Raw genomic sequence first — 27,407 nt, forward strand, 5'->3', positions numbered from 1 at the left:
CAACACTGCCATGGCAACGCCGGGGATACGGGGGGCAGGGGAGGGGTGGGGGGGGAGGGACAGCTCCGGGACACGGGGCCAGAGGGGACAGGGATGCTCAGTGCCCAAAGCCCCCAGTGAGCACAGCAAGCAGGCCCTGAAACTGCCTCCAGCACACCCGCCAAGCGCCAGCACAGCTGCAGCCCCGGGGTGTGTTACCCCGGCACGGGGCAGTGGCTATGGACAGTCCCTTGCTGACCGTGCTCCGCTCTCTGACCCAGTCCTGGGCCTCACCATGCCTGGAGATGGAAAACTCCTCAGAGAACCCCCCCCTCTCACAGAGCTCCCTGCCCAGGTACATGGGTGCAGCTGAGACAGGGAAGTCAAAGGAGGACCAAGTCTCTTCCGGGCTTCTTCCCAATGACCGGGCTTATCGGTTCCAAGAAGGCTTGCAAGTCATCCACAAAAGGAAGCATCAGCCATCACCCCCAGGGGAGACCCACACTTTCAAAAAGAGAGCCCGGAAGCTGAAATTTCACCACCGTGGATGCTCAGGACCATGCAGTCAGAGGAGGTACGGGGTTTATATCGCTGCCCCCTCTCCATTCCTGGGGTTGGACATACCCACCTCTGCTCCCTCAGGGACCAACAAGCCCCTCTTCCCTTGCCAACACTCCCTCTGCCCCATGAGCTCCCCTCTGCTTTCCTGCACAATATCCAACTGTTACCAGTAAGCTCAGCTTGGAGCCATCATTCCCAACTCACACTTGGCTCTCAGCTGGCTGCCTGCGTTTCTGACTCCAAGAGGACACATGTGGAGCAGCCCAGGGCATGGAGGGGGGATCACACTGGCACACAGCCCAGCACAGAAGCAAGCCAGCCCCCTCAGCACTTCAGACAAGCCACCGTCCTCCATCCTAGCAGGGTCTGACCAAAGCAGGCTGCTGGCCCTGCTCTCTTCAGAGGCACAGGGTTCATGCAGGGAGCCACTCTACAGCGCTGAAAATCCTTCCCCCATCCCCTGGGAAATGCTGCTGACAGCTCTCATCTTCCTGCAGAAACACACGAGTGTACAGCCAAGGCCAGCAGCAGGCGTGTGGCATTATTAACCTCTCTCTTGTTGCAGTGCCAGAAGGACACAGGGCACCATCAGCCTGCGTCCCCCCACAGCCCTGCTGCAGACTCCGAGACAAAGCCCCAGCACAGGCACTGCCCAGCTTCTGGACACCATGACCAGAGCCCCTGGGGGGTGACACAGGCACATCAGAAACATCTTTCCTGGCATCAGTGCTGCACTCACCAGATCGAACCCACAGAGTAACTGGGCACAGCTGGTGTCTTGCAGAGGACATGGGGCTGCAGCAAAGGCAAAGACAAGGGCTGCAGTGAGGACCAAGGGAGAGGAGGGCAGTGCTGGCACAGACAGCTTACACCATCCATGGGAGCATTCCCTTCCCCCGTTTTAACCCATGAAGGAAGAACTCCAGCGCTCAATGAAGGGACTGACTGCGACACTCAAACCATTTTAGATGCTATCAAAAGGTTTCCTACCAAATAACTGCAGTGAGATCACTTACCCAGCTGCATCGTCATGAAGTCCCAAACATGAATTCCCAAATGGGCAGCCCATAGTCCTCTCTAATCCAAGCAGGGTTTTCTTGTTTTCTTCTGAGAAAGAAGGGAAATAAAGTTGGCTCCTTTCAGACATGTTTCTCCTGCCTTCCCCTGAGCAATGCAATCCCACTTTGCAGGGGAGAACATTGATTTTTTTGGTAGCACACACCTCAACACACAGCCCTGGGTTTGCTTTCTCCCTTTCTATTCCCATGTTCGGAATCAATTTTTTTCCTCACTTTCTGTTTATTTTACATCTCACTTCCAAACCCTGATCTGGTTCTCTACTCCTTTTCTAAATCAAGACAGTATCTCAAATGTCTACATTTTGCACACCCTGACATTAGCGGTGCAACCACGAAATCCAAAAAGAGTAAATTCATTTTTCCCCACTACTTTTTGAAACAAATCAAAGTCCTTGGCCCCAACAAATGTAATGCCTCCTAGGTTTTCTTTTTCTGTAATACTATGAAACCATTTAATCCCGCCAGCTGTCTTTGTGTAAATGCAGAAGAAAATTTACAAGCCTCAACAAGTTAATCACAGCTCAAGGGGAATCTCTGACATGGAGGTCAGCAAGGCAGTAATTGTGAGGCTGTGACTGCCAGGAGACAACGCCACAGGAAGATGGGTCGATTCTGGATGGAGGTTCAGGCCTGACTCAGCAGGGTACTGCCCTTAGGCATCTCAGCCTAAACAAGAAAGTGGACAGTTGTCAAGGGCACTGATCACCTACACAGTTACAGGATGCTTCGACAGTTGTTCTGGGGCTCACTCTACCTTAATCCCAACTCTCCTGGCCTTGTGTTTCCTCTGGCAGCTAAAAGACACCTAAGTCCCCACCATATTGAGGACAGAAACACACTGCAGTACCAGTGCACTGCAGGAGCAGGGCTTAGTGGCCTTTCACAGTCACAGAGGCAGAGTAGGGGTCAGTCTCTCCTCCTCCACACCCAGCTCTTCTCCTCAGCTGGCAGGGTCCTGCCAGGGCATTCTCCATTCCACCCTGTGCCATGGGGCACCACAGGCTGGGGAGCACCAGGCCCTCCTCTCCTCCACCCAAGGAGGGCACAGAGCCTCCTTCAGAGCCCAAGCACATGGCAGCTCTCTACTACTGGGCATCTCATGCATTTAAAACCATGGCAATACCTGAGCACCCACAGCCCAGCAATATCCTCCCATGGTCAGCTCCAAGGAACAGGCTAAATGCCACAAGTGGTCCTTCCCTCCAACTTCTCCAAATGGGTGTTTTGTTAAAGAACAGCCACACAGAGGCAGTCCTGGGCTGGAACCTGAGCCAGGGCTTTATGATTTTTAAACAGGGCACCTAGTGCACCCCACAAAAGAGCCTCTGCTCTCTGCCATGGAAGTACTGTCAGACTCCACAGCTTTGACGTGATCGAGGTCTCCATGCTGACTCCCAGCACATCACATCCTGGCAGTGGGAGCAGAGGAGCAGGTTTTCATTTTCCACATAGAGATCGTCCAAGCTAAACTGTTAAACGAGCTCCTCGGGTTCTTCCTTTGAACCTCTTCCCACCCTTCACACATCCCAAGAAGTACCATGAATCAAAGAGCCAGCAATAAAACCAGCCCCAAACATCTGCAGATTCTCCTTGAGAGAAACCTTCCCACTCGTGAAAAAACAGCTCTGTAATAAGCACACGGCCTCAAAAGCAGAGGGGAAAACCCTTCAAAACACAAAGCAGGAGTGGAGCCACTCATAAATCAGACTGGTTCATCAGAAATGCAGATCAGTCTGTGCAGGGAGCACCTGAAAGAATGAATCTGCCAAGCCACTGATATCATTGAAAACAGCTGGGATTTTAGAAGACAAGACAGTAGCCACATTAAAAAAAAAAAAAAAAAAAAAAAAAAAGAGGATAAAAAGATTAAAAGATAGGCACTCCAGTGGGTCCAGAAACAGCCATGTTTACATCTCAGTGACCACTAGCACAAGCATCTCTGAGCTTCAAGGCTCAGCGTTGCAGGACAGACCCACCCAACCCGGAGCTGTCAGCCTCACGGCAGAGCTTTTGTTTCCCATTACTAGGGAGCAGCTCAAGAGGGTGCAGGTTTGGTTTGAGCAGCCTCTCTCTGCCAAGCATGAAAACAGGGATCTGAGTACCCCACTTGTGACTTCCTCTCACACTGAAAAGTCTTCCTAGTGCACCCTGGCACCCGATCTCATTAAAAGGGAAGAGGGGAACAGATGGAAACCAAAACCAGCTGTCAGCTGCCAACCACTGACCCCATCCGACTCCATCCCTCGCCCCACTGCAGCAGAGGCACAACTGGCTGCTCCTGGAAGGACAACAACAAGGCCAGCAGGAGACAAGGAGGATTTCAGGTGGGCAATAAACAGCAGGAGCAGATGAAATCTTGGTAAATAAGAGATCCTTTGTCAGGAAAAAATTCATCTGCAATCAGGAAAGACAACATATGAGGACTGTGCCACGTCCGGGACCATCCTGTCCCTGCAAACAGTGAGGAGCGGTGTGCTGGCTGGAACAGCCACCATGTCTCAAGCCTCTCCAGCATGTCTCTGCCTCCAGGCACCAGCAAACCCAGCAGCAAAGTCCCGGTACTTGAGCTGGGATCCCCGGCAGGGCCTGCGGGAATCACACTCCTATCTCACAGCCTCTAGTTCAGGTATTCAGGCATTCTAGGAAGCCTCAGCAGACCCAGGTGGTGTCCTGTAAGCAAGAGCATAAGCTATCAAGATTAAAGAACGATCATCGTGGATACATCACACTCAAGTTAAAGGAGCCCTGAAACAGCAACGCAAATCAAAATCGACCGGATCCCTGAGGCTCCGAATCCAACAAAAGGATAGACATTAATTATCAACATGATCGAACTATGGGGAGGGATCATAAGTACATGGGACTATACATTAACACATAATATCTCCCTAATTCTAGGTAAGATCAATTGTTAGATATGTACTCAAATACCTGCTTTGATACAGCAAATGAATTTGCTTAGGAAAAAGAAAAGGGGGGAATTAATACGAGGAAATGATCACTTGCTTTGCAACTTATTTACTTATAGCAACTTATGGCAACTTATAATGACTTCTGAATATTGCTTGATAATCCTGCTTGCCCTGACTGTTCTGTGAAAGCTTACCAAGGGCTACTGCTACTGTGTTCATCAAAACAAAGCAGTTTTCTGTGGAAACTTACCAAGAATTACTGTTTGGCAAAATTAAGAGACATGTCCTTGGAAAGAGACCTGTCCTTGGAAAGCAGATGTGTTCTAGCAAGTTTAGTCTTTGTAATGGATAGATAGCCACATATGGGCAGTAGAAATTAATAGACTGGTGCTTTTAGATAAGATAGAGGTGGTAAACCAGTGGCAACCACTCTTGTTATTCAAGAAATTGGCTAAGACAATCTGCACATGCTCCGAGGAAAAGTACAAGGTGAGGAGGACTGTGAGCCTTCCTCCAACAGACCCCCAGAGACGCCCACCAGGAGGCAATGCGCAGGTGCAAAGAGAACATAAACTGCTGACACCAGCCTCTCGAGCTAACCCAGCCTCACTTATGCATATGGATGTTTGTGTTATGTAATCCAATGAATATGTATACCCACACTCTATAAGTTTCCGGTAAAATGTGCTGTTGGGGTGCAAGCTTTGTGGAGAAATTCCCTTGCACCCCGGTGCTGGAGTAAACATACCTGCTGTATAACTCTCTCTGAGTTGTAGAGTCTGTTTCCACAAATCAACAACTTCCTGCCTCCTGCCTTGGCCACCCACCTAAAAACCTTGAAGAGGGAAATGGAAGGGCACCAAGCACCCAGCTGGTGCCTTCAGCCCTCAGCATCCTCCATCTCTAAAGAAAAACAGAGCAGGGCAAGTAAAATTATGCCCAGGCACCAGGACCTTCTAGAGGCATCCATCAGCTGAACTTCTGACTGAGAAACAAATATCTAGAGTTTCTCTTCAGCACAGCCTCAAGGCACATACCTTCTTTTAACCCTCCCTGGCTGTTGCTCCCACCTTTTTAATCAGGAACTGGATGCTGATTTCTCCCAGACAGGTTCACAGTACGTCGCTGGGCTGAAGGCAGAAAGATGGCTTCTGTTTAATTTTCCTATGACTAGAAGACAGAGGTTTACAAACCTGTTTGGAAACTTTTTTTTTTTCCCTGTCTGGTCTCACCAGCACTGGGAACCCCTTTTACAAATGATATCTCATTACAAACACATCTGGTATTAACCAAGCCAGCTACATCAAACCCTCCCAAGGAATAGCTGGGCTGCAGGGGAACTGATGAACCTCCTTATGGAGCAGATCTGGGTAACTAGCCCAGCAAGGAGACTGGTCAGGAAGCCATCTGCCGAGACCAAAATGCCAGTTGCTTCCTACCAAAGATAAAAGCCAAACCCAGTGTACAGCAGAAAGGCAGGGAGGTCATCGACCTTGTGCACAGGAGTGCCAGATGTGCCATGGACCAATAATCCCATGGAAATAAAAGGTACCACTTGCCTTTAAATATGGGTGATTGCAACAAATTGGTGCAGACTTGTGTCTGCTCCAAGTACTTTAAAGTGCTAACGTCTGCCCTGGGTCCTTTTCAGTAAGAAGCCCTTGGAGACACAGGCTGCCAGACTTGTGCCAGCCAGAAGAGAAGAGGGCAGCATGTCAGTGATTCTGGCTGAACTGGCTCTCGCCACAAAGTCGGGAGGAAGAATTTGATTTTTTGGTATGTTGGGCTACATCTCTTTGTGTTTCTCTTTCCTGGAAAAACTAAAGGTGATGGTTGGAGCAGTAACACAGAAAGGGCACGTCCCAGTCTCAGTCAGGGTCACCTACATTATAGGAATGGTAAGGTCTGGGCCCTAAAGCCACCCGGAGCTCCCTGCAGTGGTAGGAGGGGGTTAACTGGGAAGCACCGATGCCTGTTCCACTTCCTGGTCTGTCAGCTGAGTACAGACAGAGCAAGTCAGAGATGGACATCCAGACAGACGGTTGCTTGTACAAACCAAAGTCTTTCAGCCACAAAATACTGAGGAGAGGCCAGAGTCCCAAACAACCTGATAGTAGAGTGGTAAATGGGCTGATGGAAGGGAAAGGAGGAAAAGGTTTCCTGAAGTCCCCAAGGCCCACGAGGCAGGAAAAGTCAGAAAGCAGGTAGCATTCCTGAGAGTCAGGCCAGCTGTAAGTGAGCCCAGCTCATGGGCTCAGAAAAGAAGAGCTGTAACTTGTACTGAGCGCCAAGATCTGCTCAGCTAAAATATGTCAAACACTCAATAAAACAGCAGTTCTGGTTTGGGGTTTTTTTCCCACTGTATGAATAATCTTTTCTATCGGGATGCAATCAGGAACCCAACTCCAATTTGGCTGGGACAGCCTCTCCTCTGATCAGGAACCTGGAAATCTCAGCTCAGCCACTCACAAGTTTGTTGCTTGCAGGGAGACTGCTTATAACAGCGCAGCAGACTAAACACAACAAGCAGTCACTGCAACAATCAAGGCAAACCCAGAGCTGCTGCTTGCCAGCAGAGCATTTTAGTTGAGGGAGCAGAGCAAAGGATCCTCCTTTCACTGATCCCTTGAAAGTATGCAACTGCTTTCCATCACTCATTGCCACCCAGATTGAGAAGGCTGAAGGGGTTCAGTTCTTCCTGCAGTCAGGGCCAAATAACGGGCACTTGTCACCTCACATCTGCACTTGGGACTGACACAACCACTGCCATAACACAGCGCAAATCCAAAAGTCTGTCCTAACACTTGATAACCACACCTAGAGGGCACAGCTCATGGAACAGCAGGGCCAACCCTGAAACAGAGATCTGCCCAGGGCATGGGGGAGAACGGGGAGGAAGATGCAGTGCTGGAAGCACTGGGTTCCTGAAGCTAACAGCAGCACGGATGCAATCTAGACAAAAAGCTCTGCCTGCTGCATTCCCATTGAGTAATTAGTGGGAGGTTTAGCTTTCTGTATTTGTAAGGTTGTCCTGTACCTTGCTAGAGGGGTATGTCTCGTGCAGATCTGCAGTCAGGGATGTCCCAATTCACTCAGCCCTGGCAAATCAAAGCTGTATCCTAATGACGGAAAGCAGAGATGAGCTGAGAGATGGGACCACTGTGAAAGCCACTGCCTGACGTCCAGGACAGAAGAGCAGAGGTCTCCAGTCTCCATCACAAGGGGCTACTCCCAAAGTGACTCCTAACTTCTGGTCAGTAAAACCGTAATTTACAGACCGATGACATCTTTGAGAAAGGGTCCGAAACCTCCACTGCAAACAGCAGACGAGCCCGAGATGTCTTCAGCACACGGTTGGCTGGATTATTCACAGCCAGGGAATCAGATAAATGCAGTTTAACTCAGTTGACTGCTTAATCCAGAGCACTTTTAAATCCCCATACACTGATCCAAGTTGCCAGAGGCATTTTAACCCCTGAGACCACAAGTTGCTAAACATTGGTTAAGAAAGCAATTTTAAACACACAAATCGAATACCCTTTAGTGTTTCAGTAACTGTGAATGAACTGCTCATCCATCCTGGCTACCAGCTCTTGCTACAAGGAGGATTCATTCGGCTCCATCTTGCTTAAAATACTGAGCTGAATCAGCAGATCCTGTCCTGGAAGAATAGGTAACCCTGCCCTGAACCTCTGTGCATCACGCAGCCCCAACCTGCTGCTGCAGATTAAGGGCCAGAAGCAAAACACAAACAGGACAAAGAATAAACTGACAAACTGCTGGATTTGGAGGGCTGGTAGCTCCCTCCCAAAAGACACGTCCAAAGACACCTGGGCTAAAGGATTGTTCCTTCAAGTACAAGAGGTAATACAGTAAACCCTCTTGTTTTCTCCTGGATTTGGTCACCAGAGAGCTGCCCACCAGCCCCTGGACAGAAGAGCACACATCCTAATTAAAGGCAACATGTAAAAGCCCAAAGCAACAAGGTGGCATTTGGCAAGTGACAAAGATACAGAAGCTTTTGGTAACAGTTCTTTGAAGGGAAAGCCAGAGTTGATAGGCATCACCGCTGGAAGACTCTTACAGAGGAGAGTGTTAAATAGCATCAACTGGCAGGTTTAAGCATTGTCTGGGAAATGTCAAACACTGTCAAGATACCACAAAGCTCTCTGCAGCCAAGCCCCAGCGAGGGACTCCTGTGGGCTCATCTCTGAGAACACAGACTGATGGGCCACCAGCCCTGCCCACAGAAAACACCTTATTAGCAGCTGGTGCAGAGAGTACAGCGCCCTCAAAACAACCAAACCAGCCAGGTCAGCCCACCCAGACACCCAGCATCTCCTCGCAGTACCTGCAGCCACAGCTGCAGCCCAGCCCTGATGTCAGGAGTCCTCTCAGACTGGTCGGGTCAGCGCTCCCAGCCTTCCAAACCCCGCCCTTCTGGGAGCTGCACTCAGCCCAGTCCAGGGAAAAAAGATGAAGACACCCCTTAACTCTATTTGGAGACTTCCAGGAATTCTCCCACCTCAAGGAAAAGGAAATGGAATGAAAATTTTTGTTCAGTTTTTCCAAAGCAAAATAAAACCCAACCACTGCAGCAGCGAGACAGCTGTCACAGGAGTACAGATCTTCAAAGCTCTGAAATAAATAGTCCTGCCTCTGGCTTCCAGCTGCATGGGATTGCTTTATAGCACCTTACACAAAACCCACAATAAAATACCTCCTACAGGTTATCAAAGCAACAGCATTAAGGTTGTCCTCGGGATTAGGCATTGGCTTCTAAACCCCCCATTCTTTGGTACCTTCAGCAGACGGCCAGCTCTGATTCAGCCCTCGCTTGGTTTTCTGAAAGGGTGACAAAAGCAGCTTCAGCAAGATCAGAGTCAGACCACAAAATCTGCTTCATTTAGAGATCAGGCCCTGCTGTCTCTGAGCAGCTCAGATCCCCCTACAGCCGCTGGGCCTGCAAGAACTGAACAGCTCGAGTCTGACAGGTACGAGGCAAAGCCTGGGGAAGAAGGCCAGCTGTGAAACACTTTGACAGAGAAGAGGGGAGAGAGAAAATATGGGGCAATGGAGCTTCCAAAGGAGATTAAAAGAATCAGGGGTTCATGAATCCAATCCATGAACTAGAGGGTTTGTATCTGTACAGATGTTACTGTACTAGGAATGGCAGAACACTAAAATCCATTGCCCAGGGAGAACAGAGAAGCTTTGGAGATGAGCTCAGCGCACAGCACTGCCAACTCTTTAACAGCCAGCAGAGCACACCTCCTCCCGGGGCCGGGGGGGCAGCTCCAACTGCCACACTGCTGCACAGGGAGGACAGGGGAGGAGAGTCAGGACAGCTGCAAAAAGTTCATGAGACTTCTCAAAGGGGAAAAAAGGAAAGAGAAAATAACCAAGATCTTTTTACCAGGCCGTCTGTGACACGAGCTATCAAAACATGAGAGTGGGTGATGGACAGCTGGGGAGAAAGTCAGGATTCGACAAAACAGTTCAGGCAGCATGAAATCAGAATGAAAATGAACATTCATAAAAAAAATCTCTTAGTATTTGGCTTTGCCCTAGAGGTACCTCTGTGTCACAAGGTAAATATCCCATTCCGCTGACCAGATGCAGATTTATTCCAACAGAGAATTATTCCACTAACCAAGGGCTTTTCTACACAATAACCTCTGCAGCCTGGGGCAATGCAGCCGTGCATTCGAGTACATGCACACCCAGTGTGCGCAGGCTTGCAGCTGAAACCTTCCCATACTTCTCTCTTCACTGCTGCTGAAACGTTTTGACTCCCCAACCCTACACTCTGGTTCTGCAATAATTCCACATACAGTCAAACTACAGTTTCAGGCATATCCCTTTGCCTGCCCAGGATGGAATCCCCAGAGTGCGACTGTTCCCAATTCCGTTTTTCCCGTAGGAAACAATGGGATAGAGAGGAATGTGTGCAGGCGCCTCAGCAATGCACACAGCTGAACCACACAGGAACAGCTGGTGTGACGTGGAAGATGGTGAGACAGAAGCGAGACCACTGGGGTTGTCAGCTGCCAGTTCAACACCTGGTAATGACAGAAGTAGTAGAGGAAATTCTAACTGCTTTTAAAATACCAAGAAATAACTGCTACTTGCCTGAGCTTTAGAGTGGAAAATCCCTTTATAACACAAAATTAAACTTCACGATGTCCTGGTGACCCCGTGTGACCCATCTTCAAATAAATCACCATTCTGAAACCTCTCAGCTGCTTCTCCTGTGACACTGAACACCTGACAACTCTTTCACTGCCAGTGGTCCTGCTGCCTCTCCTGATCCATCACATTTTCATCAACACCTTCTGAGCCTGCTGCTCACCACGGTCAGTGAAGGATGAAGGAAAACAGGACCATGACAGCAGTAACCAGGGTAGGGTATTAAACAACTGACAGCAGAGCTCTGAAACAGAAGGGACAGACAGCAAGGCATTACTGTGCACAAGCTTTCACAGTGCAGACGCAGTATAGACAGGGTAAGAATCTGCTCCCCAGCTCTGGAAAACCCAATCCCCTCAGCAGCAGCACTACTGACACCTGCAAGCTTCCTTCCTTAAGTTCTAAGGACAGAGGAGCATCACCTGGATCCAGATGCAGCCCACCTCTGACTACTGCCATTCTGAGGTGTTGCATTTTTCATATCGATCAGCAAGAACTTATAAAGCAAGATTTCAGTTAACTGTCCTAAAACCTAAATCCCCAACAGGAATTGCCTCAAAAGGTCGATCAGAGACGAGCCGGCTCCACCTGCTGCATCACCTCCCCTGACCACCACACACAAAGCTCAAGACCTCCCCAGCCTGTCCCAGCCAGCGCCCCAGGAAGGTGCTGTCAGACCTCTCCGCTCCCCTGACAGCCCCCCGGCCAGCTCCCCCCACGGGGCACATGCCGGCTGCAGACTGCCAGCCAGCCTTAGGGACAGGGAGTCACTCCAGGAAAACTCACGTTTTCCCCAAAGACCAGGTTCTGCTCCAACCCCGAGCTACCGCCGTGACCCACAGCACCCTGCCTCTCCGCAGCACATGAGGGGTGCAAACCCCGACCCGGAGCAGACACCAGCGCTGTCCCACCTGCTTCACACAGCATCCCTGCAGCCACAGGCACCTCCTGAAAGGGGGGAACCTGCGAGAGCAGTTTTTAAATGTGTTTCCATGAAGACCAGGCAATTACAGAAAACAGATTTCCCAGGGAGAAAACCAGAGAAAAGGAGGAGGAGGAAGTCGGTCTGCCTGGCTACATGAAATTGGGATGAGAACAAGCAGAAATGCAGGGCAGAGCAGAACTGAACAGGAGCTTGAAAGCGACAAGAAGAAAAAACAGGCAAGGTGAACTACACCGGTGTTCTGGACAGGAGCCTGGTTTTGTTTAAATCTTGATTAATTCTTCCTTAGCAATTATTCTCATGATTAATTCTATTTCCACACAGGCATTTTGTCAACATTTAAGAAGATGCACAGGAGACCCCAGGAGAAGCCCCAACACTCACCTAGGAACGAGGTGACGATCTGCAGACCGACAGCACATCGGGCGGGACAAGCTTGCAAAGAAACACGGTGGCAACCAGTTACATCACGTTTACAGCAATCCACAGCTACATGCAGTGAAAAGGGACTATTTAATGCAGAGCTGGTGCAGAGCAGAGAGGTGGAGATGAAGGAGCAGCTGACGGGGGAGGCTGAAGCAGTGCCACCCGCGGCAGGAGCTCTGCCGGCTGTTTGCAGCCTGAGAGCAAGTGGTGCTGCCGGATTTCGCAACCAGAAGCACTCCCAGGAACCCAGCACACAGAAACTTGTCTTTTAATTACTTTTCAATTACTTCTTGTACCTTCATTGTGTGAGACTTCTGCTCTGCCTGCAGATGTCAAGAGATTCTTTTCTGAAAGCAGAGCAGGGTCGTTCCAACTTGAAACAAAACAGGATTTGTCTTTTGGAAAAGGTGCAAATTAGAAGCTCTGCACAGAAACTGAGCTTTGAGCTTTGTCCAGAAAGCCAGAGGAGCAGCAGGACTCTGCAAAGGGGCTGGGCTCCAGCACACCCCCCTGCTCACCCCCCCCCACATCTCTCCCAGCACCCCCGAGCTGGGAAAAACTGTCCCACAGCCAGAAGGCAAGAGCCCACCTGGGCCAGCTCTCGCCCCTGGGCTTAATGCGGGTTTCTGATCAGCACCTCCTGGCTCTGGTGACTGGCACCCTCTGAAGCACCACTCTGAGGTGTTTCATCAGATTGAACCCACCCAACCCAAATCACCACAGAGAGCAGAAAATATTAAATGCATCACTTCTTTCACACTTGAAGTAAAAATAAAGGGCTAAAATTCACTTTCCCTGGGGTAACCTGACAGATAAACCCCGCAGACACAACAGACCCTTACAGACAGCAAAGACCCACCAAGTTCAAGGTAAAAGGACAAGCACAGTCACACATCAGAACGTCTGAACAGCCTGAACTGTGACAACAAACATTTTTTTTCAAAAAAATCAGAACCATGAAAAAGTTTGGGTTTTTAGACCAAAGCTTCCCCTTCCCCGGCGATCCCACCACCCCCTCCAGGGAAATCGGCCCCAGCCCGTGCACTCACCCACTGCTAGGCCGGAGCCACCACCACTGGTGCTGGTGCTGGTGCTGGTGCTGCTGGTGCTGGTGCTGGTGCCACCTTTGCAGGAGAAAAATTCATTCAGCCATCCAGAACAAAGCGAGTGTTTTAAAAGGAGGAATTCCCACTTGCTGGGTGAACCAAACTCTCTTCCTGGAACACCCCTCAGTGCAGACCACAGAGAGCTGGAGGACCTCCTGCCTAGGCCGCCTCACTGCAGACCATAAGCCCTCGCAGACTGTCAGCAGGAAGTAGGCCCTGTGGGAGCCAGGGGGACCCCCGGGGGGGCTCCAGCACGTTGTCCCTCCACAGCACCTGCCCACACTCCTGCCTGTGCCGTGAGCGGGGATTTGGGACCCGGGGGGATTATTGGGGGGGGTGTTATTGGGGTTCTGTGGGAGTTGTGGGGGTTATTGGGGCCCTGGGGGGGGTTATTTGGATCCTAGAAGGAGTGTAATGGAGTCGGGGGGTGGGTTCCTGGAGGGGTTTGGGATGGTTATTGGGGTCCTTGGGGGGGTCTTGAGGGAGGTATTGGTGTCTGAGGTGGGGGGATTGGGGATGTCCTGGAGGGGGTTCTGGGGGAGGTACTGGGGTCCTGGGGATGTTTTGAGGGAGGTATTGGTGGAGGGTCTTGATGCTTGGGGGGTGTTATTGGGGTCATGGGGGAGTTCAGGGGGTTATTAGTGTCCGGATGGGAGGGGGGGTTGTGTCTAATGGTCTCCTGGGGGTGGTTTCTGGGGGAGATATTGGGGTCCTGGGGGACAGTAATGGGGTGCAAGAAGGGTCCAGTGGGGGCTACTGGGGTACTGGGAGGGATCTTGTGGGGATAAACCCCCCTATAACATTTCAAAATACCTCTTATATCCCCCATATCCCCCCAAACCACCCCATATCCCACCAAATCACCCCCAAACCCCCATATCCCCCCAAATCACCCCAAAACACCCCATATCCCCTAAATCAACCCCCAAAACTCCCCATAACCCCCCAAACCCCATATCTCACTAAATCCGCCCAGATCACCTCAAAACTCCCCATATCCTTCCAAATTAACCCTTATATCCCCCATATCCCCCAAGTCTCCCCCACATATCCCATCCAAACCCCCATATACCACCAAATCACCCCCAAAACCCCCCATATGCCCCCAAATCACCCCCATACACCCCCAACCCCACCATATACCCCCATATCACCGCAAACCCCCCATAAATCCCCAAATCACCCCTAAAATTCCCCATACACCCCCATATCCCCCAAAACCCCCATAAACCCCAAATCACCCCCATATCCCCTCAACCACCCCCATATCACCCCCAACTTACTATACCCACTAAACCTCCTCTATATCCCCAAATCAACCCACAACCCACCCATATCCCCTAAATCACCCCCCAAACCTCCCCATATGCCCCCAAACTCCCCCATATCTCACCAAATCCCCCCTAAATCCCCCATATCTCCCCAAATACACCCAAATCACCTCAAAACCTTCCCATATCACCCCAACCCCCCCCCATATCCTTCCAAAATACCACTTCTATCCCCCATATACCCTCAAACACCCCCATATCACCCCCAAATCACCACCTGATATCCCCCCAAACCTCCCCATATCCCACCAAATCACCCCCAAAACCACCCATATCCCCCCAAATCACCTGCCATATCCCCCAACCCCTCCCATATCCCCCATATCCCCAAACCCCCCATATATCCCAAATCAACCCCAAAACCTCCCCATATGGCCCCAAATCCACCCATATCCCCCCAACTCACCACCAAAACTACCCATATCCCCCAAATCACCCCACAATGTCCCCCCAAGCCCCCATATCCCCCCAAATCACCCCTAAACCCCCCCTTATGCCCCCAAATCACACCATACCTCCAACACCTCCCATATCCCACCAAATCATCCCAAAACCCACCCATATCCCCCCAAATCACCCCCATATCCCCCCAATCACCCCAAAACCCCCCATATCCCCCAAATCACCCCAAAACCCCCCCTTATGCCCCCAAATCACACCATACCTCCAACACCTCCCATATCCCACCAAATCATCCCAAAACCCACCCATATCCCCCCAAATCACCCCCATATCCCCCCAATCACCCCAAAACCCCCCATATCCCCCAAATCACCCCAAAACTTCCCCATATCCCCCATATTGCCCTCAAACATCCTGTATATCCCCAGATCACACCAAAACCTCCCCACATCCCCTAAATCACCACCAAAACCCCCCATATCCCCCCAAATCACTCCAAAACTTTCCCATATTGCCCCATATCCCCCAGATCACCGCAAAGCACTCCATAACCCCCCAGATCACCCCCAAAACCCTCCGTTTCTCATAACACCCCCATATCACCACCAAACACACTATACCCCCCAAACCTCCTCTATATCCCCCAAATCATCCCAAAACCTCCCCATATCCCCTAAATCACCCCCAAACCTCCCCATATGCCCCCAAAATCCCCCCATATCCACCCAACCCCCCGAAACCCTCCATATCTCCCCATATCCCCCCAAATCAACCCCACATCCCCCAAAACCCCCATAACCTCCCACATAAACCTAAAACACCCTCATATTCCCCCATATCCCCCATATGACCCCAAAACCACCTGATATCCCAACAAACCACCCCAAAATTCCCCATATCCCCTAAATCACCCCCAAAACCTCCCCATATGCCCCCAAGCCCCCCATATCATCCCAAATCAGCCCATGTACCCCAAATCACCCCAAAACTTCCCCAAATACCCCCGTGACCAACCTCCACTCCAGTGACCCCCACACACACCAGGGTACCCCCTGGAAACCTGGGTTCCCTCAGAGTGGGGCTGGGGACTCCCCAGGTGCCTGGTTCCTCCCAAGACACCCCTGTCTGTCACTCTGTGTGTGTGTGTGTCTCTGTGTGTGTGTGTGTGTGTCCCAGGCACCATCATGACGAGGGCTGTGGGATCCTGGCCAACAGGCAGTTGAACTCCAGTTCAGCCTCGAGGAGCTGCAGGCTTTAGTCCCCTGCCATGTACAATCCACACCACCCTCGGCTGGTGTGTGGCCCAGGGGAGGGGTTGGAATCACACCGAGCACCAAGCGGCCCCGCAAGCAGGGGGGGAATTGCCCCACCACAGCTGCTTCTCCCCTCTCGTGTAGACTCATGAGGACAAAGCCCGCACATCTTGTTCAATAGTTACTATAGTGTTCACAGTCACGTCCTTGGAGAGGCTTGAAAAAACCACGCCTGGATTAAGGCCAAGCACACAAGTATTTCCATAGCAGTTTTAGATAGGACCAGGTACCCTGAACGTATTGTTATATTGGATGAGAAGAGGGGCTCCTGTGTTCATGGAGGTGCTGGGAATGCCGCAGCACGTCCTGGAAACATGAAGGAACGAAGGTCATTGGAACTAGGCGTCAGCATGGAGTCAGCAGGAGAAACCCTGCTGGCCCCACCTAATAACCTTCTGTGGTGAAATGACTGGCTGGGGAGACGAGAGGAGTGCGGTGGCCACTGTCCACCCAGACGTGAGGAAGGCTTTCCGCAGCGTCTGCCAGAATAGCCCCGTGGAGACGCTGAAGCAGCGTGGGCTGGCTGAGGAGAGGGGGAGGTGGGTAGAAAGTGGCTGACCAGCCAAGGCCAGAGGGTGGTGAGCAGCGGCACCAAGTGCAGCTGGAGCCTGGGAGCCAGCGGGGAAGCCCAAGGCAAGAGGCATTGCCAGCAGGTGGAGGGAGGGGGGGTCCTTCCCTCTGCTCCGTCCTGCGCTGGGCTCCCCAGGGCAAGAGAGGCGGGGCCATGCTAGAGAGGCGGGGCCATGCTGGAGAGAACGCCCAGCCCGTGGCCCCTCCCACTGTCCGTTGGGGTCGGGCTGTCAGTCAGTTGGAGCCAACAGCCCCCAGCGCCGGCAGCACGGAGCTGTGCTGGCACGGAGCGGCACTGGGAGGAGGCAGGGTCTGGCCGAGCAGCGCTGACCAGGCTCCGGCAACCTGCTTCCCATCCTCGCTGTCACCGGCTGGGCCGCATCCTTGGTGCACAGCGAGGGTCCTCCTGTCCCGGGCAGGATGGGCCAGGCCAACGGCTGCTGTGGCTCCAGGTGGGCTCCCCCCGTGGCTCGGGGACAGAGGGGCACGTCCGGGCCCCGCAGCAGCGGCCTTTCTGATGCCTGCCGTGCTCTGCTCCGCAGGGACGCTCTCGCCGATGCAGAGCCGGTGCTGAGCGCAGACGTGCAGCTGACCCGGGGCTGCAAGAGGAGCGAGAGGCGCCTTCTCCTCCTCCAGGAGGAACTGGTGGTCACCAAGCTGCGGTAAGACCCTCCGACCCAGCTGCCCTTACCCCATCCCTGGCCCTGGCTGAAGGGCTGGGACACCCTGGCCCCCGGCCCCGGGACCTGTGTGCTGGATATACCAATGCCCATCCCAAGGGCAGGGGGGGAGCAGGGCTCTGCCCGGGGGGCGCACCCCAAGGAGGCCACCTCCAGCTCACTGCCTGCCTCTGCTCTCTGCAGAGGTGGCACCACCCTGCGCCCACAGCTCCGCCTGGCCCTGGACCAGCTGTGGGTGCTGAGTGACGGGAAGGAGGCGGCATGGGAGGAAGACGTGGAGGGTGTCGGCAGCCGTGAGGAGAGGAGCTCCCTCATCTTCCTCTGGCCCAGGGGCTCCTGCACTGCCACTTTCCGGTGAGTCATGGTGCCACATCCCACGGCCGGGCAGGAGAGGTTCCTGTGAAGGGCCTCTGCCCTCCGTGCAGAGCTTGGGCAGGGAGCGGGCAGCACGCCGGCAGGGAGGGATGGGGGGCATTTCTGCGTCCTGCATCCCCTGGTCACCTTTTGATCCCCAGAAGGGAAGGGCCAAAGCAGGTGCTGTGGCAGGACAGAGGGAGCCAGGGTCTGGGCAGCGGCTCTGTCCCACCCCATGGGGCTTCGTCCTGCCCCTGTGTCCTTCCCCACGGGGCAGGGCTGTGCAGGCGTCCGCCTCTGCCCACGGGCTGGGTGGCAGCGGGGCCTGACGCTGTTTCTCCTCTTGCTGCAGCTCCCAGGCGCTGAAGGAGCTGTGGGTGCAGACATTGCTGGGGTAAGCTGGGGGGTGCTGCAGGCACAGCCAGATGGGGGAACACAGCTCCCCAGCTGGGGAGAGGTGCCTCCGCGGCTGCAGGCAGCTCTCGGGGAGAGCTGCCTGATGAGAGAGAAGAGGCGGCTTGGGGCTCACCCAGCTCTCTCCCTGTCCCTTCCCGGTGCACAGGACACCCGACGGAGCCAAGAAGCCCCGAGTAAACCTTGTCCCGTCACTCAAGCTCCTGGAGAAGGAACTGAGCCGCCGCCATGCCGTGAGTGTCTCTCTGGCCTGGGCGCCGTCCCCAGCACTGCTCCTCCAGCCGAGCAGCACAGGCATCACTGCTCACCTTCTGCCACTGCTTCTCTCTTGCCAGGGGAGGCTGTTCAGCACCAGGAGCCTGGAGAGGCTGGTGGAGGGCCAGGCAGAGGTGAGAACGGCTGCCTTTCCCCTCTGGCTGTGCTGGGGTGCAGGGATGGGCGTGCAGTGGGGTGAGCTTGCAAGGGAGGGAGGGAGGGAGGGTCCCTTGGTGCAATTCGGGGAGTGGGGAGGGTTGAGGAGCCACCAGGAATGCCGGCATATCCTCGATGGTGGCACTGGGAGGAAATCTGCCACACGGGTCAGAAGGCCCGTGAGGGCAGAGGGTCCCCACTCTGCGGTGCTCAGGCTGCTGGTGCCGGGTTCTTGCAGGCTGATCTCAAGCAAGGGCCTCCGACAGTCCCGTCTAGCAGTGAAGGGGGACTTTGCCGCTCACCAGGTGAGTTGGGGAAAAAAAAGCCCCTCCTGCAAATGGCTGGGCTGTGCTCACGTGTCCCTTGAGTGTCCCCATGCAGGTTGGGCAGCCCGAGGGAGGACGTCAGCCGGAGAAGGAAGGACAGCGCTGGGCAGCGGCCGATGGACGTGGCTCTGCAGCGACACACAGCCTCTGGTGCTGCCCACAGCCTGGAGGAGGACAGGGCCAGGACTGGGCCAGGCTGTCCCAGGCTCTCAGGAACCCCTGAGCCGGAGCTGTTGAGCTGGAGCCGTGGTTCCAGCTGCCGGCCCCCTGCCTGTCCTGCCACACTGCTCAGCACTGTGCTGCAGGCAGGGCAGGGCAGGGCAGGGCAGGCTCCGGGAGCGCTGGCCTGGCGGCATCCACTGACGGGCTCTTGCTCTCTTTTCCTTTGCAACAGGAGGGATCAGCAGTAGCAGCAGCAGCAGGAGGAGGAGGAGGCGGGGGCTGCCCTGGCCCTTTGCTCTGTGGCGGAGCTCGGCCACTGCCCCGGCGCCAGGGCAGGCGGGCTCCGGCTGCAGCAGGGCGCTCTTTGGGCAGCCCCTGGCAGCCCTCTGCGGGGAGGATGGCACACTGCCCCGGCCCATCCAGGTCAGCCAGCCTGTCCAGGGGGTCCCCAGCCCTCCCTCCGCAGTCTCCGGAGGGGCAGCGGGTGTCCCCAAGAGCTCCGGGGATGGGACACTGGGCTCTTCACCCCCAGCACGGAGCCAGCTCTGGGGCAGTGCTCTGGCCACTGCCGCTGGAAGGTGACTCCTCAGCCACGCAACTGTCCTCCTGCCTGTCCTGCAGGAGCTGCTGGCTGTGCTGCAGCAGGAAGGACCGTCGACGGAGGGGATATTCCGCAGAGCCGCCGGTGGGACAGAGCTTCGGGAGCTGCGGGAGGCCTTGGACTGCGGCGCAGACATCGACCTGGGAAGCCAGCCCGCGCTGCTGCTGGCCACCATCCTGAAGGTGAGCGCTTCTGCCCTGCGGCTGGAGGAGCTCCTGTCTGGCCCCGAGTGCTCAAAGGCTCACCTGGAGCCCTGGGCCTTGCAGGACTTGCTCCGAAGCATCCCCTGCAAGCTCCTCGTGACCGATCTCTACGAGGACTGGATGGCGGCGATGCAGAAGGCCAGCAGGGAGGAGAAGATCAGGGAGCTGAGAGCGTAAGTGTGGGCAGCAGCCTGCCTGTTGAGCAGGAGCCCTCACTGCTGGCCCAGAGCACCTGGAAAGCTGTGCTGGCTCCCACCGGCCTCGGGCGAGTCTGGGGAACGCTGTGGGCAACATCTGCTTTATTAGCGCCGTGTTCCTGTTCCCCCAGGGTGGCCGAGAAGTTGCCTGCAGCCAACCTCCTCCTCCTGAAGCGGCTGCTGTCCCTCCTCCAGCACATCGGCCACCACGCAGCCACCAGCAGGATGGGCTGCAGCAACCTGGCTGTCTGCGTTGGGCCAAACCTACTGAGCCCAGCCCACGCGGACCTGCTCCCACTGGAGGCCATGTTGGAGGTGACCCACAAGGTGCACATCCCACCCGCCGGGGCAGCCTTCCCGGCCCACCAGCGCTTGGCTGCACAGAGGGCTCTGCAGGCCTCCTCCCACCAGCAAATGCTGTTGGGGTGGCTGCCTGGAGGAGCAGCCCCACAGCCACAGCCTCTGGGCAGGAGCAGGGGGCAGGGGTGGGAAAGGCTGCTTGGTCCCTTGTCAGGCAGTGGGATTGAGACCCACCGTTTGATGTGTGCAGGTGAACGTGATGGTGGAGTTTCTGGTGGAGAACTGCAGGGATCTCTTTGAGGAGGACGCGGGCAGCCTTTCCAGCCCAGCAGACAAGGAGCTGCCAGCCCCCCTGGAGAAATTCAGAGGTGAGAGGGGGGACTGAGGGTTGACACCGGCTGGGGCTTGGGACACCAGAAACCTCCGTGTTGCTTCTGACAGGGCTGGGCATCGAGTGTTGTCCTCTCAGCCCCGCTTGTCCTGTGGCCTCTCTTTGGCCACTGCTCTCCAAACATGAACGTTTTCCTCTGCAGGATGAGCTGAAGCCTGCAGACAGGGCATCAGAGGGCTGACCACAGAAGTGTAGGGCTTTGGGTGGGGGTTGCTTTAGCTCTGTTTGCTTCCAAGAAGTCACCATGTTGCACATGCTTTTGCTTTCTAGACCTGAGTTTGGAAGAGAAAAGTGTCCCTGCAGGCAAAGTGGACACCGAGCACCGGGCAGAAGCTTTGCCACATGCACCCCCCTCTCTGCTCGGTGTCCTCACAGAAGCTGGGGGAGATACGGCGGTGGAGTCTGAAACGGGAGAGGTACGTCAGCTCCCCAAACACGGTGACAGCGTGTCTGGGGTAGGAAGGGAGTCGCTGCTGTGCTTCTGCCTGGCAGTAGAGCTGGTGTGGGTTTGGGTTATTCCTCCACTCCTTGGGATGATACATAGCAAGGGAAATTGGCAAGGTTGTGTCTCAAATGCACTTGGCAGGTGCTTAATCAAACTAAAGGCCCACAAAATGCCCGCAAAGAAGCAGAGGGGAGCAGCTGTCAACTTCAGGGGGGTTTTGCTCAGACCCTACTTCATCAGAGCTTCCTCAGGTCTATTTGGGGGTCAGCAGGGGGACTGTGTGAACTGTGGCTGATGCAAACCAGCCCAAGGCATCTCCTCTGGAGATCTCAGGTACCAATTTAGCAAAGAGTCGCTTACCACTCCAGGTCACCCCTTGCCACATGCCAACCGTGACATTTCTCGTTTAGGCACCGCCAGCTTTACCTCCAGCCACCCCCGAGAGCATGGCAGACTCCCTGGGGCACCCAGAACAACTGGCCAGGTTTCCAGAGGAAAGAAGGTAAAATGAGCTCACTTTGGTTAAAATCAGAACTGATTCCAGTGGGTTGTGGCTTTCCCTATCTAATCCCACTGTGGGATGGAAAGATTTGCAGGCTCTGCCCACGACGAGGAGAAGAAGAGGAGCCGGAAGAGAAGAGAGACCTGGGGAGAAGAGAGCGAAAGCTGCGTGGAAAAGAAGAGGAGGAAGAGAGAAGGTGCTTCTGGGGACGGACCAGCGAAGAGACGCAGGAAGGCGCAGCAGGTCGGGCAGCCCGGGTGCGTGCCGGGCTCTCTGCCCATCTTTCACACCTCTCCACGCTCCTCTGCGTCAGCCCAACACGCTGGCGAGGGACAGTGAGGGACGGTGCTGCGCGGGGTCTGGAAATAACTCCCTGGCAGGGTCCAGGGGCTCTCGGCCGAGCCCTGCGGCGTGGCACGGGGGCACTGCGCGTTTCTGCGCGCTCGGGGCTCGAAGGGCATTGCCCGGGGGACGAGGCGCCAGAGCCACCCCGTAGCCAGTGCCAGCAACAGCTCTCTGCTCTGGGCCCTCAGCAATTCCTCACACACGGTGTTCCCCAGAAAGGGCAGCACAACCCTGCCTCTTCCTGCCGCCAGGGATTCACCAGAGCTTTCTGACTCTGTCCTTGCAGGTGCCGATTCATTGTCACCGCCTGATCCGCTGACTTTGGGGCCCCCAGCGTTGCTGTTTGCAATAAAAAGGTGTTTTCTCTCTTGTGACCGAGTCTGCCACAAGACATTCTGGAGTGGGGGCTGTTGTTCTGTGATGGATGCTGGGGGAGGAGTTTGGGATGGTCCCTTGTCCCAGCACCCTTCCCAGTGGGCGTCAGGGCTGAGTCGAGGTGCTGTAGGAGGGAAACCCAAGCCCAGAGTCACGCGGGAGGGTGGAGGTTGGACGGAGCAAGTGACAAGAACAGTGACAAGTTGGTATCACTCAGAATCTAAATGTAGCTGCCCCCACCCCCCCTGACACCTGAGGATGAACTGGGACACAAGGGGGTTTATTTTCTGCCAAATTACCCTTTAATGTGACAGGTGTCAATGTTGGGGGCACTCCAGGGATGGAGACGTCACCACAGACACCCTGGGGACATCCTGGTCCCCTCCCAGTTGTGGGCCATCAAAGTGGGGAGCACCCCAGGGATGGGGATGTCCCCAAGAGCCAGCTTGGGTTCTCCTGTGTCCCCTCAAAGTCATGGGGTATCAACGTGGGGGACACCCCAAGGACAGGAGCATCACTAAGAGCCACCTTGGGGTCCCTCAAGGTCATGGGGCATCAACGTAGGGGACACCTCATGGATGGGAATGTCCCCAAGAGCCCCCTTGGTGTCCTCATGTCCCCTCCCATGCTCAGGGTGATGATTTGGGGACCTCCAGGAGACCCTGAGTGGCGCGTGTGGGGTGTCCCCATGGCCCCCCAGGGTGTCCTTGTGTCCCCCTTCCTGGTCGATGCCGTGGATGTACAAGTGGAGGCTGTTGGTGGGATTCCTCGTCAGCCTGGTGTTGTCCCCTTCCTGGGGGATGGGGGGGGGGGGGGACACACGGGTGACAACAGGCTCCCCAAATCTGAGGGGAGTGGTTGTGGGGGTCACTGGGACACCCCACCTTCCCAGGTGTCCTTGAGAGTTTGGGGGTGCAGGGACAGGGGTGTGGCATCGGTGGGACCCCCCCAAAAACCCTGCAGGGGATGGTGGGGACAGCAGGGACACAGTGTGTGGGGCAAGGGGGGGTGGTGGGGGGGGGGACAGTGCTGGGCCCCCCCAAAGCTCCTGCAGGGGAAAGTAGGGATGTGGAGGAGGGGGTTGGGGGTCCCAGGGGGTGCAGGAGGAAGGGTGACATCACTGGAACCTCCCCCAGACCCCTGCAGGGGACAGTAGGGATGGGGGGGATCCCAAATGGGGAACTGAGGGTCTCTGGGGGGTTCAGGTGGAGTCCTCCCAATTTTGGGGGGTCCTGGGGAGGTTTTGGTGGTCCCAGAGGGGCTTAGGGGTCCCAGGGGGTTGAAGGGGGTCCCCCTGATTTTGGGGAGCCTCGGGGATTTTGGGGGTCCTAAGGGGAGCTTGAGGGGGTCCCCACTATTTTGGGGGGCTTGGGGGGGAGATGGTGGTTCCAAGGGGGCAAGACTGCTAGGGAAGAAAAAAGAAGCTCTTCTCTTCGGCACCAACCCTCTGCCCACCACCCACTACCCCCAAAAAAGCACCCTCATTCACTGTTCCCCCTTCCTCCTTCATTCTGCAAAGCTGCGTGGCAGCGACGTTATGATGAAGTGATAAAGAGCTCACTTTGGAGCTGGAGGAGGAAGAAACCACAGAGTCCTCTCAGGTCTCATTTCAAGGACTCAGAAACCTTAAAACATGCAGAGGGAATCTACTTGCTGCATCCCGGGTTTGTCAGCAACCTCCTGCTATTTCTTCACCAAACACTCCTGCAACTAACCTGTGGCATATTTTCTTAAAGTGTATGTCTTTAATAACCATTGCCTCTTTTTACCTTTCGTGATTTTTTCTTATCTTTAATTTCTTTAGATTTCTGATTCACACAATACAAGACAGAAGACACAGAAGCGAGCTGTCTGCTGTATTGACCAACCAAGTCAATTTCCAGTGACCTGACATGGCTTGTAATATACAACACACCGAATTAAAGGCACACCAAGCCAGGTCTCTTTCTATTCCATGTTGTTTATTGTTTGAAATCATGTCTTAATATTTTTTACATTTAATAAATATATTACTAAATTGTATTACTAAAAATAAAATCATTATAATAAGCTCAATTGAGTTAGAATTCAACAGCACTGTCAAAGTCAGGAGCAGGGGCAGGAAGAACATGATCTTCCCTCACACTAGGTGTGTGAACTTCTAGATGGAGACTTGGACCTTAAAAGAAAACACAACACAAAAATAAAATAAGTAAAGTTAATTCTAAGCAGTCACTCTCACCATTTATTTCCTCCAGATTTGTTTTGGTTTTTGACTCTCCGTATGCTCATGTCAAAGCTTCTTTCAGCTGCTGACATACCACTACTGCAAATTGAAGAACTCGCCAACATGTAACAGTTTCTGCTTACAAGACAGAACAGCCACTGCTTTGTTAGTGCAAAAACATACAGGAAGGGAACCTCCATTTCCACGGGCTTCTATCACATGTAACACCATGTCACTGCTTACTCGGCAATTTGTCCAGGCTGCAGAATACTTGTAGTGCAATCTTACATACAGGGCCATTTGATCCACACTTCTAGCCCAGACGTCCTAGCAAAATTTTCACATACCTCTGGCTCTAACCAAGGGCAGTGACTGCACTGCAGGAAAAGTAATTTCTAAAAGCTTCTGAAGTCAGCCTCTAGTGATAGGACTCAATGCCATTACTCCAGGAAAGATGCTGACAGCATTACTAGGAGAGAACTATTCAGACTCCTGCCCAAGTGAATTCTGCGCACAGAAAACATCAGCTACCCCAGTTTTTTCTTCACAAGTTTTTCTTTCATTATTTTTAAAGAACCATTTCACATTATTCCGCATATGTTCATTAGCATCGTTCCTCCTCTCAAAGTCCTTCACCCACTTAAGATTTCCTTACAAACAAGTCTGATCTTTTAGTTCCTAAGACAAATTAATCAATGTCAAGAAATTCCTAGGAAAGCCACCAGTTTGCAGTCCAGCTTAACATCTCCCCGTGTAGCCACAGGAGATAAATAAAAGAGGAGCTGAAGACAATTTCTCTCCCATATCTCCTCCCAAGTGCTTTGAGGTAACAGTTACAATCAGAACAGGGAGACGCAGAAAATCCAGCAACTAGACCTCTTCAGGTTCTGGCCTCCTCACGGCTGTCAGGAGGTGAAGGGTGTCACTGCAGAGAAGCTTCAGTGAAAGAGACACCTGCTCCTCAGCAACTGCTGCCAAACTGTAACTCTCAGTCAACTGTAATCTCTGACCTAGTTGAGCTAGTAACCTACATACGGAACTCCTCTCCCTCTTAACCCCTGGAATCATCCCATCCATCTGCAGAGGGGCAGTGCAGATCCTCCTGATTCCTCTAGACAGCCGGCTTCTCCGTTACAGACATGTAAAGCAGTTACCTGGAAAATGAATGCCTGCGCTCCTTTGGAGTCTTTTTATATTCCATCTGTTCCTGAATCATCTGTAAACTCATGAAGTCTGGACTTTTTCTTTTCCCTGTTAAAAGAAGTTTGACCTTTACTACAATTATAGCTTGACCTTTATCACAAAAAGACACCAAGAAACATAACATGGCCAATATGAGAAAATGCATACTGCTTGCAGATGCAAAGGTGGACGTGCTATTTAAGCAAAACCAGTTTAGAATTCCTACAAGTCTTAGAGAAAGTTTTAGGATGACATTCGTCTTGTTTTAGTTTTGCATGTTCACCATCTCCACCCAGAAAGTCTATTGGAGAAAACACTCTGTCATTTTTGCTGATGTCAGATGCACTCGAGTGTAACTGCCGTCCGACAGGCCATCGAAACACAAACATGAAAAACAGCCCAACTTCATTGAGTCAAGCCCCCACTCTTCTTTAAGTCTCGTTGTTCTCTGTCAAACTCCTCCCTAGACAAGGGAGGCCAAAGGCATCCTGCTTGTGTCAGAAATCACAGCAGGACCAGGGCAGCGACGGTCCCCCTGTCCGCGGCTCTGGTGAGGTTTTTTTCCAACCTCAGTGATTCTATGACTCTCTAAAGGAGGTGATTGTGTCATTGGGATGGCATGTGAATGAGCCATTGGAACTGCTGCTGATCCTCAAGCTGGTGACGTGTCTGCAGGAGCTGGGGGATATCCTGGAGAAGGGAGAGTGCACCCAGCAGACGGAGGCTGCCCAGGTGGAAACTGAGGAGGAAACGGTTGTGGTGGTACCCCCAGGGGAAGAGGACGTGCGGGCGGTGGTGGAGGATACAAGGGAGGTGGAGGCACAGGCACAGAGAACGGTGTTAATGCTGGTAGTGTTGGGGCCTGAGTCCTCTGGGTGCGTTCACTGTGCGGATGTCCTCGATTTGAGCTTCTAAAGTAACCCCAAAACACGAGTCACTGTTTGTTACACTCTGCCCTGATTTTAAAGAGGAAAGTGAATAGAGGAGGAGCATGGTGGCGAGCACTTCTTGTTCTCAACTGAAGCATTTTTCTCCCCGCTTTTTTGTTCATTTGAGACTACACTCATTTCTTGGTCCTCAGACTTGCCTTCCACATCATCACTCCCAGCAAATCCCTCAGTCTCCCCTTCTTATGGTCAGTTTGGCAACTGTGGCTGGAGGCTGCCCGTGCTAAGAGACACGTGCCAAGCGCTCCTCTGACACACCTTGACACCCTTAATACTTCACAGTTCTGACTTCAAAGTACTGCACAGACATTAACTCATCTTCTCTCAAACTTCTTTTAACATCTTCCGCACACGCTTCCTAGGTTGTTGCCTCATGGTGACGTCTTTGGCCTGTTCTTGGCCCTGAATTGTTATTTTTTGCTTACTGAACTTGAGGTTTTAGACAATCTGTGGGATGGACCCTGGGTTTTGTTTTGACTTATTTTTAAGATTTTATACACACAGTGCACCCTTACAATCTCTCTATAACAAATAGATACCAAAAGGAAGGACTAA

At 53.4% G+C, this 27,407-nt stretch overlaps 1 protein-coding gene across 1 annotated transcript; it reads left to right on the forward strand.

The window, feature by feature from the left end:
* Positions 1 to 2,158: 2,158 nt before the first annotated feature.
* LOC141918758 (uncharacterized) lies at positions 2,159 to 19,452 on the forward strand. Its single transcript, XM_074813624.1, has 5 exons — positions 2,159 to 2,182; positions 7,808 to 7,884; positions 17,374 to 17,473; positions 18,408 to 18,648; positions 19,052 to 19,452. Exons 1-5 carry the CDS (start codon positions 2,159 to 2,161, stop codon positions 19,231 to 19,233), a joined length of 624 nt encoding a protein of 207 aa, XP_074669725.1. The 3' UTR covers positions 19,234 to 19,452.
* The last annotated feature ends 7,955 nt before the right edge of the window (positions 19,453 to 27,407 follow it).

This window comes from Strix aluco, chromosome Z (assembly GCF_031877795.1).
Source record: "Strix aluco isolate bStrAlu1 chromosome Z, bStrAlu1.hap1, whole genome shotgun sequence".
Lineage (NCBI taxonomy): Eukaryota > Metazoa > Chordata > Aves > Strigiformes > Strigidae > Strix > Strix aluco.

Bases quoted from the DNA above. Each gene is read 5' to 3' on its own strand.
- LOC141918758 (XM_074813624.1), top strand. From the start codon at position 2,159: ATGGAGGTCAGCAAGGCAGTAATT. The intron at 2,183-7,807 runs GTGAGGCTGTGA...CGTAATTTACAG, and splicing joins AGGTCAGCAAGGCAGTAATT to ACCGATGACATCTTTGAGAA. The intron at 7,885-17,373 runs GTTGGCTGGATT...TCGCCGATGCAG, and splicing joins CGAGATGTCTTCAGCACACG to AGCCGGTGCTGAGCGCAGAC.